The sequence below is a fragment of the Ambystoma mexicanum genome, chromosome 3q, assembly GCF_040938575.1.
Source record: "Ambystoma mexicanum isolate Mex_15411 chromosome 3q, UKY_AmexF1_1, whole genome shotgun sequence".
Taxonomy (NCBI): domain Eukaryota; kingdom Metazoa; phylum Chordata; class Amphibia; order Caudata; family Ambystomatidae; genus Ambystoma; species Ambystoma mexicanum.
In genome coordinates this window covers 644,741,477-644,757,653 of record NC_090926.1, presented here as the reverse complement: position 1 = coordinate 644,757,653, position 16,177 = coordinate 644,741,477, and the positions used below count along the sequence as shown (strand labels likewise).

At 47.5% G+C, this 16,177-nt stretch overlaps 2 protein-coding genes across 2 annotated transcripts in view; one reads left to right on the top strand and one right to left on the bottom strand.

Annotated features, from left to right (window-relative positions):
• The window catches only part of LOC138582848 (general transcription factor II-I repeat domain-containing protein 2A-like), a 343,390-nt gene that overhangs the window by 100,123 nt on the left and 227,090 nt on the right, over window positions 1-16,177 (bottom strand). The window lies entirely within an intron of this gene.
• The window catches only part of LOC138582849 (ketosamine-3-kinase-like), a 394,390-nt gene that overhangs the window by 267,966 nt on the left and 110,247 nt on the right, over window positions 1-16,177 (top strand). Inside the window, exon 4 of the mRNA XM_069654536.1 lies at window positions 15,675-15,757. Within this exon, the coding sequence (XP_069510637.1) occupies window positions 15,675-15,757 (83 nt within the window). The remainder of the gene's footprint in view (window positions 1-15,674; window positions 15,758-16,177) is intronic.

Below are 16,177 nucleotides of genomic sequence, written 5' to 3'. Positions count from 1 at the left end.
AGCTTTCACCTCAACTTCCACTGCCTCCGATGTCGACGGCCAAAGACCTGGATAACCCAGCAGGTAGTCAATGGGGTTGCCAGCCACTGCATCGAAATGGACAGAAACCATGTAATCTGACAGTTGCAATCAAGTGCTCTAATGGCAGTGGTGTGCGAAGAAATGACCCTTGGAAAATTGGCAGTAGGGGCTTTGGGTCCATCACGGTCATGATAGGATGATGAAAAATGTAAATGTGGACATGACAACACCATAACAGACCAAGGAACACCTCACACTCTATTTGTGAATGTCGCATTTTGTTTGTATCAATGCTTTGGGAGCCCCCAATCTCTGCACCCCCTATTCCAGGTTAAAGGGCCTTCCTTCTTTCCTTATGGAGCTCCTGAAATGCCTGGCCTGTTTAATATACCAGGGGACCCCAGGCTCCATCTAGCCCATGTGTCTCTGGAAATATTGTTTTTAACTAAACCCTTTCATGCTTTTCTTCTATTCTTTGCCCCACTGCTGAGATCCCACAAAGTAACATGTAAAATGTGACTCGGAAGCAATGGGCCTCACAAAATGAACAACTTATCAAAATGCAACACATCACACACATCTATGACTCCAAGAAATCAACAGCCTACAGAAGGACAAACATATGATACATAGATTTTAAGACAAAGCTATATTTCACATGGGCCTGCAGTATAAGAATATTGTTACTCTCTTGCCAACATGGACTAGGGGAAAAGCCATATAATTGCTTCCATTTCTTCCATAAAGCTGTGGCCCTGAGGGCAGTTGTCCATTTCATGCATGCCTTTGAAGGACAATAGAGGTCGGGCAGAGTGTGAGACATATGAGCCACAGTGACATTCAGAGGGACCAGTCTGTTGGGAAGTGTCTGGATTTTCCTCGGGCTTAAGGAAAGTAGACATTAAAGTGAAGTAGTCCCTCCATGAAGCCTATCCCTTGACGTTGACCGGGGTCTGCAGCACCGACCTGGTAGCGATGAACTTGCACATGAAATCAATAAGAGAATTGCAAGGTCCTCTCCTTTCCTGATGTAACATTGAAAAACGAAAGGTCTGGCTTAGAAACCCTAAATGGTGCTTCATATGAGACTACAGCATGTGGTTTCTAATCACATTTAGAAGCAAAGCAAGAATATGTCCTGTCAGACACTACAGTCGTGTTTGTGTGCCAGAATATGCTTGTCAGACCATCACATGGGCTGTGTAGCCTCTCGCACACCACCTGTGCTGAAATTACACACATGATCATCTTATCTATCCCATTTATCCCTCTTTAGCCAACATTGCCACTGAGATCAGCTGGAAATTCAGCAGTCGAGGTGTACAGGACAAAGCTTAGCCCCAGTCAGACCAGCATGTGCTGTTGAGTGCTGTGTTCAGCAGTGTGTTACTTACTTCAACCCACGGTTGCCTCAAACAAAGGGACTGTCTGAGGCACAGCTGAAGATCTTTGCAGATGTAGAAAGAAAATCCTGCTCAAATACGAGAGTGCAGGTGTCTGTCTCCTTTTGCTAGAGACTCCCATGATTTTAGGGAGTCTCGGCAGCACTGTTGACAGAGAAATGTTCAGGGCACTCCATGACACGATATGGAATAAATTGCCAGAAAAAAGGGACTAGCCAGAAATGCTGTCTGATGGTAAACTCCATTGAGGCAGTTAGTACTGTGGTAGAGTCCAGATCGTCCATACTTTCAAACAGGAAAGTCATGATTCCATTAAAGACACAGATGCTCGTATTATGCATACTATTCTTTATTAAAACTCAAGCAGCAATCTTAAAAAAGAAAAAAACATTAAACAAAAATCAAAGAAAAAAAACATTTTCGGTGTCAATGTAGTCTTTGCAGTTTGAAACTATATTGCCCTCAGGCGTTACACTTGTCCTAGTCCATGAATCACAACGTTATGGTACTATCACCTCACAATTCCTCGTTCTTTTACTGTCTCGCTGTAGCTTCCTAATGAATGACTCCATCTCGAACAGGGTATAGCGAAGAACAAAACCTGTAATGAACCGCCTCCAAATCCGGCAGGGATCCGCCCTGTGTTGTCTGCCTATTTAGTGTCCGCACCTGCTGTCAGGTTCCCTTGGAGGTTCAGCAGATTCCTTCTTAGATAAGTAACTGTAAAATTACTGACGAATGCAACTTATTATGACATATAATTGATGGAAAATTGATCAGTTAGTTAAAAGAACTTTTAAACAGAAGAGGTGATTGAGCAAAGATAAGACTGTCAAGTAAAGTTTAGTCTTTAATGGAAAGTCAATACTGTGATGTTTCAAAGGGTCGTTCATTTTTTACAGGGTCAGAGTCAGTGCCCCAGCTTTAAGTCTGTGATAAACCGCAGCAACTCCATTCTCTGCTGTGGCCTGGTCTCGGATTTCTCCCAATTGATGAGAAATCCCAGCTGCTCTAGGAGACCCGTCATTGGGACCATTTGCTCTAGCAGCCGCATCAGATACTGTGCCATAAGACAAATATCCTCGATGTATAAAATCAGTCTCACTCCGAAGTAGCTTTGTGAAGCACCACAGTGCTGAAGTTAGTCCGAAAAGGGAGGCACATAAACTCCCACCTTTGCCATCACCAGAGGAATTCTAAAAATTGCTGGTACATCTCAGGAATGGGTACTGCTAGATAGGCATCCCTCAAATCTATGCAGGTTAGCCAGTGCCCTTTCTGCAAAATGTCCCTGAAGAGATGGATTTCCTCCATCTTGCAGTGTCGGTACACGAGAAAGTCGTTAAATTGTCTGAGATTATCACCGGCCTGACCTTTTGCTTCTGTTTCACCAGCAAGACATTGCTTAGGAAGCGTTGCGCCACATGCTACACTGGCCTTGTCGCCCTTTTCTTTAGAAACTCTCCTACTTCCTTGTCTATGAGGCTTTGTTCCTCCTCTGTGTTAGGGCGGATTCTCAAAATGTGCTAATTTCCCTTACCTTTTGAGACACCAGCAACTTTGCTGGATTTCTAGGATTTGATTGTTCTACCTGGGAAGAGTGTGAGCCTTTATTCCCACTCTTCCATGTATTTTGGTGTGTGTTTTACTTTTGTGTTCTTTGGTTATGGTGTTTTAAAACAACTCCATACACATCTTCTTTTTCTTTGTGTCACACAGCACCTTCAGTGCAGTGGCACAGTGGTGTCTTCCAGACTCCCCAAGGTTTAAACACTTTCTCTGGGACTGACTACTGTCTCCCAGAGCATGTAAAATTAAATCGACTTTTCTAGTCTTTATATTTACTGACCCAGCACACACTATCTTCCTATAGAGTGCTGGAGGGGTTGTCTAGCATCCCCTGTGTCAAAACACTCATGTAACAGTCAAATGTCACCCTTTCCTACTTTAAATGGCTGGTGGCAGTGGTTTAGATCAATATACCATGATTTTACCGGAATGCCCTTTTCAGGTCCTTGGTGTGCTTCACCATGAATGAGTCCACCTCCAGAGTGTCTGCTACTTTATCCGGCAGAGAAGGTCTGAGATATTGTGCCTTCAATTGGACTCTCACCTCCTTATTTAGAGGCGTGCACAGTCACTTGCTCAAGTACCTTTTGGCCTTAAGTGGGGGCTTCCCCTCCAAGGATCTCAGGTGGAGTAGCAGGTCTGGATGAAAGGAGTCGAGCAGGGAACTATCTCTGCATTTCTAAACGCTCTTATTGTGCCTTTTGCACGGTTCTCCTTTCTGAGGAGTGGCTAAGCTCACAGAAAGGTGAGAACTCTCAGTGCTGCTGGAATCCCATTCAGTGCCCTCTTGGTCTTCCTGTGAGCTAAGGGGTATGCATAGCTCTCAACCATTTGTTTTGCAAAGGTGGGTGAAATCACCCGATTTTTTGGCGGGTGAGATGCCTATTGGAATGAATGGGCGTGCAGGAGGCTTGGCGGGTGTGTCAGCCCTTTACAAGGTGGGTGACACCCGCCAAAAGCGTGTGAGTTGAGAGCTATGGGTATGTCACCTTGTCCCTTCCATCACGCCTTTCCCTTAGCATGCCACTATTTTGTGTGTCCTTTGCATGATTCGGACAGTGGTTTGTCACTGGCCTTATGTTCCTCCTGCCATTGTCTCTTGCAGGCTCTGGGCCTCACAGTTGTCAGCCCTTTGCGAAAAGGCGACCCAGCCCAGGAGAAAGTCCAGCTTATGGGATAACGGCCCTAGACCTGCCCATGCTGCTTTCTCCATCAGCTGTCCCTGGGAGGGGTCCTACAGAATATTTGAAGGCCCTTCTCTGCTTTACTTTCTGTCAGAGGATTCTACTTCTACCCAGGCCATATTGTGTAATGCATAAGAGACAGACAGCTAGCAGCCGCAAGGTAATGCACAGAATATTATTATTAAATTTGATTTATAACATCTCACAATGGTTGTGAGGCTATTTCTTCACTTGTTTAATGTCTTTGAAGTCATTTAAACTGCACATTTTACATCAGCTAGTCCAGAGATTGGTGGCATGCTGTGGCATGCTGGCGTTCCAAGTGCTTTAAACCATTCAATTGCTGTAAGTTATGAAATATAAGGCAAGAGCCTAAGAGGTGAGATGACTGAAGTAATTTTGAAGCAATGAAAAAACGGATTTGAAGCAGATATAAATAAATATCTAGGTGGCATGCCACTTTAGAGTTGACGCTGAAAAGGGACTTGCAGGCCCTGCTTTCTGATTATGTCATAAGAACTAGCACCAACCATTTCCTTCTAAAGCATTGGTGCAATGATAGAACTTCTGACTACAGTCCATGAGCTCTTGAGTTCAAGGGAGCTATCACATTTTTTTAATTTGATTTATAACTTCTCACAATGGTTGTGAGGCTTTATATTCACTTGTTTAATGTCTTTGAAGTCATTTAAACAGTACATTTGCCATCAGCTAGTCCCGAGAGGTGACATGCTGCGGCATGCTGGAGTTCCAAGTGCTTTAAACCATTCAATTGCTATAAGTTATGAAATATAAGACAAGAGCCTACGAGGTGAGATGTCTGAAGTAATTTTGAAGCAATGAAAAAACAGATTTGAAGCAGATATAAAGAAATATCTAGGTGGCATGCCACATTAGAATTGACACTGAAAAGGGACTTGCAGTCCCTGCTTTCTGATTAGGTCATAAGAACTAGCACCAGATATTTCCCATCAAAAGCATTAGTGCAATGGTAGAACTTCAGACTGCATTCTATGAAGTTGTGAGCTCAAAGGAGCTATGGGATTAATTAATGTTGTTTTTAAAAAAAATGGATTTAGAACATCTCACAATGGTTGTGAGGCTTTATATTCACTTGTTTAATGTCTTTGAATTCATTTAAACAGTAAATTTGCCAACAGCTAGTCCCGAGATTGGTGACATGCTGGGGTATGATAAGTGCTATGCATTTGCTGAAAGTGTTTTAATATAAAACAATCCCACAATGATTGAGAGGGTATTTTTCACTTGTTGAATGTGTTTGAAATCCCTTAAACTGTACATTTTACATCAGCCAGTCCAGAGATTGGTGGCATGCTGTAGCACGCTGCGGCATGTGCCACATGTCACATTCGGCTCCTACCCCTTCTCGAAAGTTGGGCGGTCAAGCTGTATATGCTGCTATGTGTACGCTTATGTAATAAGCATGTTGGCTCCCAAATAGGTAATGGTCTGCCGCAGGCCCATTTCTAGGGGCAGGCCAGGTGGACGGTTGCCCTGTTAGCCGAGGCGGGGCCACAAACGAGGCAGGTGTGAACCTGGCCCAGGACGCCATGGAGAAGTGCCCGCCACACATACATGCGCTTGCCATCTGTGGGCCTCATAGGGGGACTTGTGTCAGTGGGATCTGCATTCGGTGATCATGGAAGTAGGGTCGATTGCATGTAGATAATGAATTCACAGGGAAAGGATTTTAGTGGCACACCGCCCACCCCCTGCAAGTCCACTCCGTGTGGTGCTGGCCCTTTAAGGGCATGCACGCGACGGGGTGACGTTCACTCCGTCGCGTGCCTCCTATAAATAAACTGGGCGTTCCCGGCGGCGTCAGAGCCACCGGGGAGCCCACACGAGTAACATCTTGTCTCTGTGTCTCTGTGCATATGGGGGTGGAGGGGATCACGGGCGGTGGTAGCGGAACACCGCCAACAGTGGCGACGAAGGTGGGATCACTCCCTGGGACAGGCGGTGAAATTCGCTCGATGCGCAGATGATCGGAGGTGAGCGCATCAGGCGAAATCAGACCGCGGAGAAGGGAGAGACACACGCGGTCGGTGGCCATTTTGTTGAATAGGCCTCGGGTGGTCACAGCTTCATAACGAAGCATCAGTGAGCCATCCAAGCCCAATTTTTGGACGATCCAGTGGCGGATAGCCACTAGAAGCAGCACGTGTCATTTTATAATGACTTAATGACAGTTTCACTGTTTTTCACCGAGTTCATGGGTGAGACTCCAAAGGAGGCCTGCTGGATGCAAGTTGTGGGGCCCACCCTGCTCAATTTTTGGATCCTCCATTTCTGCCTGTTTTACCCAATCTACAATTTGTGGATCTGCATGCGCCTGGCTACATCGGAGGAGCATTGCCATCTGTAGGCTGCCTGTGGACAGAGTCAGGAGACCATCTACTGAAGAAGGAGTTGGTCGTGTCTGGTGGTGAGTTGCGGCCCCATCGCTCGGACATCCTTGGGGTGCCTGTGCGCTTACCACCATGAGCCAAGCTGCCGCGGCTGCCGCACAACAACCGGCTGCTCCTGCACCTCAGCCTCCGCCCATTCTGCCGCCAAGACCTCTGCTCAAGCCACCTGGTTCCCTACAACCAATGCCTGAGTTTGATATCTCGGGCACGCCATCAAGTCTGGGACCAAGGTGGAAGATGTGGATGGATAGACTTGAGATGTACTTCAGGGCCACGATGGAGACTAGCGATGACAGTAAGTTAGCCACCCTCCTATATTCTGCAGGCCCTGCAGTGGGTGAGATATTTCTGTCCCTGCAACCAGTGGATGGGTCATTTGCGGCAGCGAAGGATGCGCTCCACAACCATTTTCTGCTGATGGCAAACGCAGATTATGAAAGTTTCCTTATGGGGGCTGCGCGACAAAAGGATGATGAGACTCTTGATGTTTTCTATGGGCGGCTGCGCAGACTGGCGGTGCCATGTGTATGGAATGACCCAGAAGTCATGATTCGTAACCAGCTCATACAGGGGTGCTCCTCTGGCAAACTGCGGCACCAGATACTGCGAGAGCCTGGCATCACCCTTCCCCGCATCCTGGAACTTGGAAGGTGCCATGAAGTGTCCGAGCTGCGGGCAACTCGAATGGAAGCTGGAGTGCGCCCCAGCAAGGTGGAGGAGGTCTGCGTAGTCAGCAGAGGCTGTGGATCTAGACGCCCAATGAGTACCCAAGGTCCAAGACTACAAGCAGGGCACAACTCTTGCCTAAAATGCGGATACGATCTCCCTCACCCAGCAGAGTGCCCAGCCACGGGAGTGAAGTGCGGCCGGTGTGGGGGTGCGGACCATTATGCCAGAATGTGCAGGACTACAGCTCCGAAGGTAGTCCCCAGGGGACCTGTCCGGGCCAGTTTCTTCCACCCTCAGAGGGCATCTAATGTCGCCCAGGTGGACCAGGGTGATGAAGGGGCACCTCAGGAGGGTGAGGAGGAAGAGGATGACGAAGAAAATGTCTTTTTTGTGTCCAGTGTGGGCATCCTGAGAGCCCACTCCAAGAGACAGCCCAGGTGTAACGTGTTGGTCAATGGGGACTCGATACCAATGCTAGTGGACACCGGTGCATCAGTAAATGTGATGACCAGACAGCATTACAACGCTATGCAGGCCCCGCCAACGCTGACTCCACCAAGGGCTTACGCATCTTCACCTTTGGAGGCGACCAGCCCATTCCCCTGGATGGTGTGTTTGTGGCAGGAGTTCAATATGGCGAGTCATCCGTCCATGCCAGATTCTACGTCACACCAGTGAGCAACAACACGCTGCTGTGCTGTGCAGCTGCAGAGGCCCTTGGCATTGTGACATTCGCATACTCTGTATACCTGGACGACATACAGGTGTTGTTGGCCAAACACATCTCCCTGTTTGAAGGTATTGGACAGATGGTGGGTGAGCCTGTACGGCTAAACATTGATGAGTCAATCCAACCAGTGGCGCTAAAGCATCGGCAAGTGCCTTTTCACCTCAGAGATCTGGTGGATCAGGAGCTGGACAACCTCGTAGGTTTGGGCATCATTGAGAAGATTGAAGGCCCCACTCCATGGGTCTCTCCCATTGTCATTGCACGCAAGCCCAAGCAGCCCGACGCAGTGAGGATCTGCGTGGGCATGCTACTCCCCAACAAGGCAATGAAGAGGGAGCAGCATTTAACCCCCACCATCGATGACATTATAGCGGAACTGCAGGGGGCAAAGTTCTTCTCTAAATTGGACCTAAAGCAGGGTATCATCAGGTGGTCCTGCACCCCGAGTCCCGCTACATAGCGACTTTCACCACTCATCGGGGGTTGTACAGATACAAGAGACTGAGCTTTGGAGTATCTTCTGTGGCAGAGGTGTTCCAGAACATCATTAGAGGGGCATTGGCGGATCTGGATGGAGTTCTCAACATCAGCGATGACATCCTGGTGTACGCCAAGTCAGAAACGGAACACCTGGCACGCCTGGCCAAGACATTCGAGCGCCTTCGCTCGCTGGGACTCACCCTGCACAAGGACAAGTGTGAATTTCTCAAAACCACTATTGAATTTTTCGGATTTGTTTTCAAGGCGGATGGGGTGTCACCTGATCCCCGGAAGGTGAGGGACATAAAGGATGCTCGACCACCAGAGAATATCGCTGAGGTGAGGAGCTTCTTGGGCATGGTCCTATATTGTGGCCGCTTCATCCGGAATTTGGCATCCCGCTCAGAGCCGTTGAGAACTTTGACAAAGAAGGACACTGTGTGGCAACGGGGGCCGCTTGAACAAGCAGCTTTCGATGACGTTAAGAGTGCCTTGGCTGCGGAGGACACCATGTCGTTTTTTGATCCAAGCCTACAGACGGAGATCGTCATGGACGCTAGCCCCTATGGCTTGGGAGCGGTGCTCACTCAGGTGGGGAGTGACCAGGAGGTCCGCCCCATAGCATACGCAAGCAAGGCACTCTCCGATACCGAGCAACGATATTCTCAAATCGAGCGGGAGGCCTTGGCGGTACTGTGGGGCTGTAGACATTTTCGCCTTTACATCCTGGGGCGACTGGTGACCGTGGTCACAGACCACAAGCCATTGTTACCAATCATAGCTGGTTCTTCCTCCAGACCACCAGTGAGAATAGAGCGCTGGATGCTCGCACTCCTCGAGTATGGTGTATCGTTAATATATCGTCCTGGGGCCAACAACGCTGCAGATTACCTCTCCAGACATCCAAGAGGGGGCTCCCATGTATCCACGTCAGCAGAAGAGGCAGACGAACATGTTCGCCTGGTCATAGAAACGGCAACCCCTAACTCTATGCAGGTGGAGGAGCTAGATCTGGCGTCAAAAAAGGACGAGTGCTTCACCATACTAAAAGCGGCCATGCACCAAGGTGCCTGGAAGACAGTGTTGGAGGCTTTGGACCGAAGAACGAGTGAGGCCAAAGTGGCTCTGGAGCAACTGTGGTGGGTGCGCGAAGAACTGACATTCTCGGAGTCGGGGCTCCTACTGCGAGGAGACAGGATCGTGGCACCCCAGGCCAACGTTCCACAAGTTATTGCCCTGGCGCACCAGGGTCATCAAGGCGCTCCCAAGACAAAGGCTCGTCTCCGCCAAAAGGTGTGGTTCCCGGAGCTGGAACGGAGAGTTGAGGAGTTTGTGGCATCGTGTGTGTGGTGCCAGGCCGCGTCACCGGCCCAGCGCGAACCGTCCATCGAAACAATGCCAAGAGGGACAAGACCATGGGAGGTGGTGCATGCGGACTGTGGATCCACAACGAGGGGCACTCACTTCCTGGTGGTGGTGGGCGAATGGTCTCGATATCCCGAGGTCGAGTTTGTAGAGTCGGTGGCGTTTGACAAGGTGGTGATAGCGCTGGAGAGGATTTTTGCCACTCATGGTCTACCCACTGTTCTGTGCTCTGACAATGGGGCACCCTTCCAAGGAGAGAGCTTTGCAGACCTCATGAAGGACTATGGCATCCAGCACAGAAAGGTCACCCCGCTTCGGCCTCTGGCAAATGGAGAGGCAGAGCGCATGATGCGCACACTCAACAAAGTATTTAGGATCGCTCAAGGAAAAGGCGAGTGCTTACAACGGGCGCTGTATGTATTCCTGCGGGGATACCGGATGACACCCCATTCATCCACGGGTGTGGCACCTGCAGAGGCCCTATTCCAGCGATGCCCAAGAGACATCATACCTGCGGTGGGGGATCGAGAGCCGGCTGTCATTGACAACGACCAAGTGAAGGAGGACAGAAGGGCAAGGATGCAGATGGAAAATAGCAGAAGAGGTCTGAGACCCCCAACTATTGCCCTGGGCGATGAGGTGCTAGTGAGGAATCGTCACCCACAGGGCAAACTGTCTCTTACGTATGAACCCGCTCCACTGGACGTCGTGGCGGTGAAGGGCTCTATGGTGACCGCCTCTGACGGGACATCATCAGTGACCAGGAATGCCAGCTTCTTCAAGAGACTGGGTGAGCCGAGAGTGGAAAGCACGGAAAACAGGGAATGTGAAGAGGCACTGGACGAAGGTGGGGGTCAAGCCCCCACAGGAGACTCTCCTGTCCGCGGAGGACTAGGCGACGGTACACCGGCCAGAGACGTAGGCAGGAGGTACCCCCTGAGAACAGGGCGTGTGAAACCTGCCCGTCTCACAGACTATGTGACAGACTGAGCTGAAAGGTTGGCTGGTAGAGGTGTCCACGCTGTTGGAAATACCATCGGGGGATCCAGGGTGGCTGTCAATAAACGGGGGACTATTGGGGTTATATTGTGTGCTGTGAAATGTGTGATAGTTAGAGCCTCTCTTTTTCAAGTTTTGTTGTTATGGAAAAGGAGGAGTGTGGCGCTGGCCCTTTAAGGGCACGCACGCGACGGGGTCATGTTCACTCCGTCGCGTGCCTCCTATAAATAAACTGGGCGTTCCCGGCGGCGTCAGAGCCACCGGGGAGCCCACACGAGTAACATCTTGTCTCTGTGTCTCTGTGCATACGGGGGTGGGGGGCTCACGGGCGGCGGTAGCAGAACACCGCCAACACTCACCATCGTCTTTTCATGTTTTCATTAACAAGCACAATTCAGACTGTTTTCATTACATGTGCTTTAATTTAGTATTTCTCATGAGCCGTAAGCAAAGGATCTGGAAGTTGCTGCTTATACCTTTCCTTATTTGAAAAGGATTAGTCTAACTCGCCAAAGGAGTAAGCATGTTCATTTTAGTAATTTTACAAATAGTGCATGAAAAGAATGTGCCATACTCAGGGAGATGCCAAATGAACAAAATATATGCACTTGAATCTACAGGACCTTTCCTCTAATATGTCACGTCCTCCCCTGACAATTTTCAGTGCTGCCAAAGCAACGTGAGAGGCTTTCCGCTAGTCCCTGCATCATAACACATACTTAAAGGGATGCTGTGCAGTAACCGAATGAATGCTAATGCTAAGGACGTTCCTCAACATATGTTCACAACTCACACTTGTACTGGAAATGTGTGCCCTGTTCTAATGGATTGATTGCAAGGGGTTTTCCTTTAAGTTCCACGTCTCTGCTGAATTGGTACACCTTGGAAGCTGCACAAAATGTTGCTACTGGGCTGCCCAGGGGAGAGTGAACTCCAATGTTCATGTTCCACCTGCTCGGCTCCCGGGGGAACCCCCACAGAGTGATTACCAAATTCAGAGGCCTCTCACTGGTGTCTTACTGCAATGCAATGCCCACAGGCAGACCCTGCCACACCCATCAAGTAGACGTAAACAACCAGCAAATACGAAATTGCGGAAGTAATTTAATCACAGGAGCAATAGACGCATACTTGCCGACATTCTGTGACCAAAAAGAAGTAGGATTTTTAAAGTTTAAAAAATAATAATTCCCATAACAATGACATCACAGGAAAATACAAAACATACATTGTTGGCACCATTGAAGCATTCTAAAATACACAACCCATCAAACAGCACAATATGGACAGATGTTCAAATGGTAACTTAAAACCAAATTCAATTACCTAACTTCAGAGAAGGTAATCACACAGAGCTGGTAGGCAACGTTTGCCACTGCTCTGTAGCAGCAACCCAGGCAGTACATATTTATTGCAAGTTGAACACTGAATGATATGGCGACTGATACCCCCTCAATCTGATAGGCAGATGCTGTGTGATGGCGTTACACTCTGCCACTTGTCTTCACTGGTGGTGCACCTAAGGGTTGTCCCAGCAAGAGTGCAGGACAGAGTCAAGTAGCTGTGAGGTCAGTGGATTGGTCTGAGCCCAATCAAAGTAATGACCTACCAGTCCACGGTACAGACAGACTAATGAATGTGTTGCATGCATTGTCCTGGACCCTGCCTTAGAGTCACATACATTACTTGCCACTGTAAAAAGCAGTAGGATCTGTCACTGAAATCTGCAGGCGGTAGGACTGCTTAAAAAGCAGTAGCCTACTGCCTAAATCTGTAGAGTTGGCAAGTATGTAGAAGCACACAATCATACTTCATGAACCCACAAATGCCCCTATCGGAAAGAAAATAAAGAGAAGTAGATACCGAGACATTGGGGGCGGGAGTGGGATTTTAACAACACAATGAACACAGAGGACTATCAGTATTCCAGAGCACTGCCGCGATATGGGAGGATAATGAAATAATAGGACTGGGCCTGGGGACTAGGTCTGAGGGATGTTTGGAGGGACAAATACCCGACAGGGAGGGAGGGCTTGTCCCACTCAGGGCCTCATGGTGATTATTATACACTGATTACTCCTTTATTACAGGGGAAGGGGCACGCAAGGTACAGGGAGTGGGGTATCTGCAGAGGGTGCTTTCTTGTCTTCCTCCTGACCACTTACAGGAGGAAGACAAGGTTTAATTTTTCGCTGATGATCTCCTCTTATATGTGGGAGACCAGGAACGCCCGTGCCGAGGGCGGAGGGGTGCTCGAAATGTATGGTGCTTTTAGCGGGCTGTGTATTAAGTGTGGGAAGTCAACGTAATTTATTCTCGAGGCGTGGGGAGAACTCATGCTCTCTAATCGGCCGTTTAAATATCTGGGAATTATGATTACGGATTCCCTCGTAGAATTATTCAGGCTGAATTGGGAGCTGCTGGTATTGGGCTTCCTTCAGGATGTAGAAAGGTGAGCGGAGCTCCCATTATCCCTTCTGAGCAGGGTCGAGTTGTTTAAAATTATACAGTTTTGATCCCAGACATGAAGAAATCCCGTGGTCAGCATAGATGGGGTGATAAGGGTGTGTGCCTGGTAGGGGATGTGATTCAAGAGGGGACAATACAGTCGTTTTTATAGATTTGGTAACCATCCATGGAGTGGCACTGAATATGGGCGAGGCTGTGGGGAAAACCAGTGCTTGTACATGACTCATGTCTGTTGAGGAGGGTGGCTGTGGATAGACTGGAGTGGGGGGGCATCTACGTGCTACAGGCGGCTGACTAGCATCACACGAAAGCCCTTAACAAAGCTGAGAATAGCATGAGAAAAGGACCTATGTTATTTTTATATGGTATGGGCATGCCTGAAGGTCAATGAGTTATAGAGAAAGATAATCGAAATGATCAATATGATAGGGCAGGAGGACTTGGAGACGGACCCGAAACTTTGTATTTTGGGGATATGGGATGATTCCTCTCTTAGGAGACACAAAAAGGACCTGGTGGTATTGGCACTAGCATTGGTGAAGAGGTGCGTTGAGATAAAATGGGGCGGGGTGGAAGGTCCATCCTTACAGATGTGGGATGATTGGATTTATAGGTGCATGGACTTAGAAATGTTGGTGTACAAAAGGTAGGGGATGTCCGACAAAACATGATAACATATGGGGGAAGTGGATGCAAAGGGGACAAGACGGGTAAATGAGGAAGGGCACAACGGAGGTGCAGCCATTACATCGCAATACAAGTACTAAGAAATGCCAGACCACAGGGTGGGGAGGAGGGGAATGGAGTCAAAGGGCAAGGGGGAAAGGGATAACAAAAGATGTTGGTGGTTGGGAAGGGAGGTGGGATATAGGGGTCAAGAGGGTGGGGGGAAGAGAGTTGTGGGGGATACAAGGGTGTGAGGGGAAGAGATTTGGAGGAGAGGGAATTGTCACTTGTTGGAGCATTTGGTAAAATGTGTTTAAGAGAATTGTCAAGTTACATGGTTTTATTATGAGTTATGCATCAATAAAGATTGTTTTAACAAAGAAGGGGAAGGACTGTGACAAAAAAACAAAGGACTCTGATGAAAGACTGTGCAGAAGGAAAGGACTGTGATGAAGGAGAAGGACTTTGGTGAAGCAGAAAGACAAGGACTAGAAGAAAGAATGGTGAGGCAAAGGGAACACAAATAAAATACCACCATATGTGCCAAAATAAAAAAACAGCAAGTTAGGATTCATGCACTAAACTTGGACGCACAAGGAAGGACAAAGACACACTATATACACACAGGAATACGTAGGCAAAGTTGTCTAAGCCAACTTTCAGTCGAAATGAAAAAGCAGTGTATTTGGGGAAGTGCTCACTCTATACTCAAGAGTGACTGTGAGTAGGTAGTGAGTGATGTGAGAGAGAGGGTATCTGAGTAGTTTTCATTCGCCTTTTCTTGCTGCTGTTAAAATATGTAAAGGAGAATTGTGTAATCCGAAGCATATTTGTCATGCAGCAAAAATACCCCAGGTCTTCAAATCTTACTCTCCTTGCAATTTGGAGCGAGGGCTGTGAAAGATTGTGTCGATGCTTATCCTTTTGACAGCCGATTTTCAAAGGTATGACTTTGCCACCGCTTGACCGGAACAACTGTTTTGCACTGATGAAACCTATAATCATTAATGAACTGAGACAATATTGTGGTGCCCTTTTAGTCCCAGGTTTTCTTAACATATGTAGGATGCCAAACTAGCACCTCTACTTCCAATAGAGAAAATCCATGAACAAGCTACTATGTTTAGTAACTAATGTTTCACATTTATCCTCTACCATGCATACAATCACACATGACAGATGCATATATTCTTGGTCGGGTGGGAGAGCTTAGTAACCGAAGGTCCTTGGGAAAGGAACTCCATTCCTTTTAAATCTGGTCCTCAAAACTATCACTCACTTTTTACAATTTGGTATTAGTTTAAAAATAATCCTTTTCTGCCAAGCCTACAAATAAAGGTACCCGCTATATCCCAGAACCCATCATTGCCCTGAAAAATCTCAATGAAGAATCTTGGTCCAGATGTAAATACACCAAGTTGCCTGTCTACTGTGTACCACCCATTGTTTTGTTTCTGAACACCCTTTAGATCTCTAATCTGTGTGTAAAGTATTGCAACAGTTGATGCTCACTAAAGCACCCTAATGGTGAAATATATCAATATAAAAAGAATTGTGATGGCTATGCGCGCCATAATACTTTCGATTTGAAGAATTTGTAATGGATTTTTAGTATTAAGACGAAGAATATTTTGTCAAAGTTCTACCTTATTCTACCTTGACTATGATTCTGTTTTATGTTTATTAGGCAAAGGTGCTGGGCAGTCAGATCTCCAGGTTGTTGAGAAGTTTGGGTTTCATACAGTAACATGTTGTGGTTTCATCCCCCAGGTACGTCCAGATATAAGTAGTTTTGACACAAACCTTCTTACATGTGTAAAAATACAGCTAAGTGTTTACAGAAAATATAGATTTTGATCAGCTCACTGGTACTGTGGGCCTCATTTTAAATACCACAGTGTGGTAACAATGGCTGTGAGGTGGCAGTAATTCTTTTTCGGCCACTTTATCAGCCCATTACCACTCCACCGTTCTGAGAGGTTTGGGGGTAAAGTGGAGGATCTACCTCAGAGGTAGAGCCTCCACTTTACCCCCCAAAATCATTGGAATTACAACAACAAAAATTGGGAATTACACTTTAGTTCATAATCCTGTGATAATGCCACTGGGGCCGAGTGGTGGTAAGGGTAAACAATTTGGCTGTAATTCAGCAGTAGGACTGCTCAATTACTAACAAGGCCCATAATGATC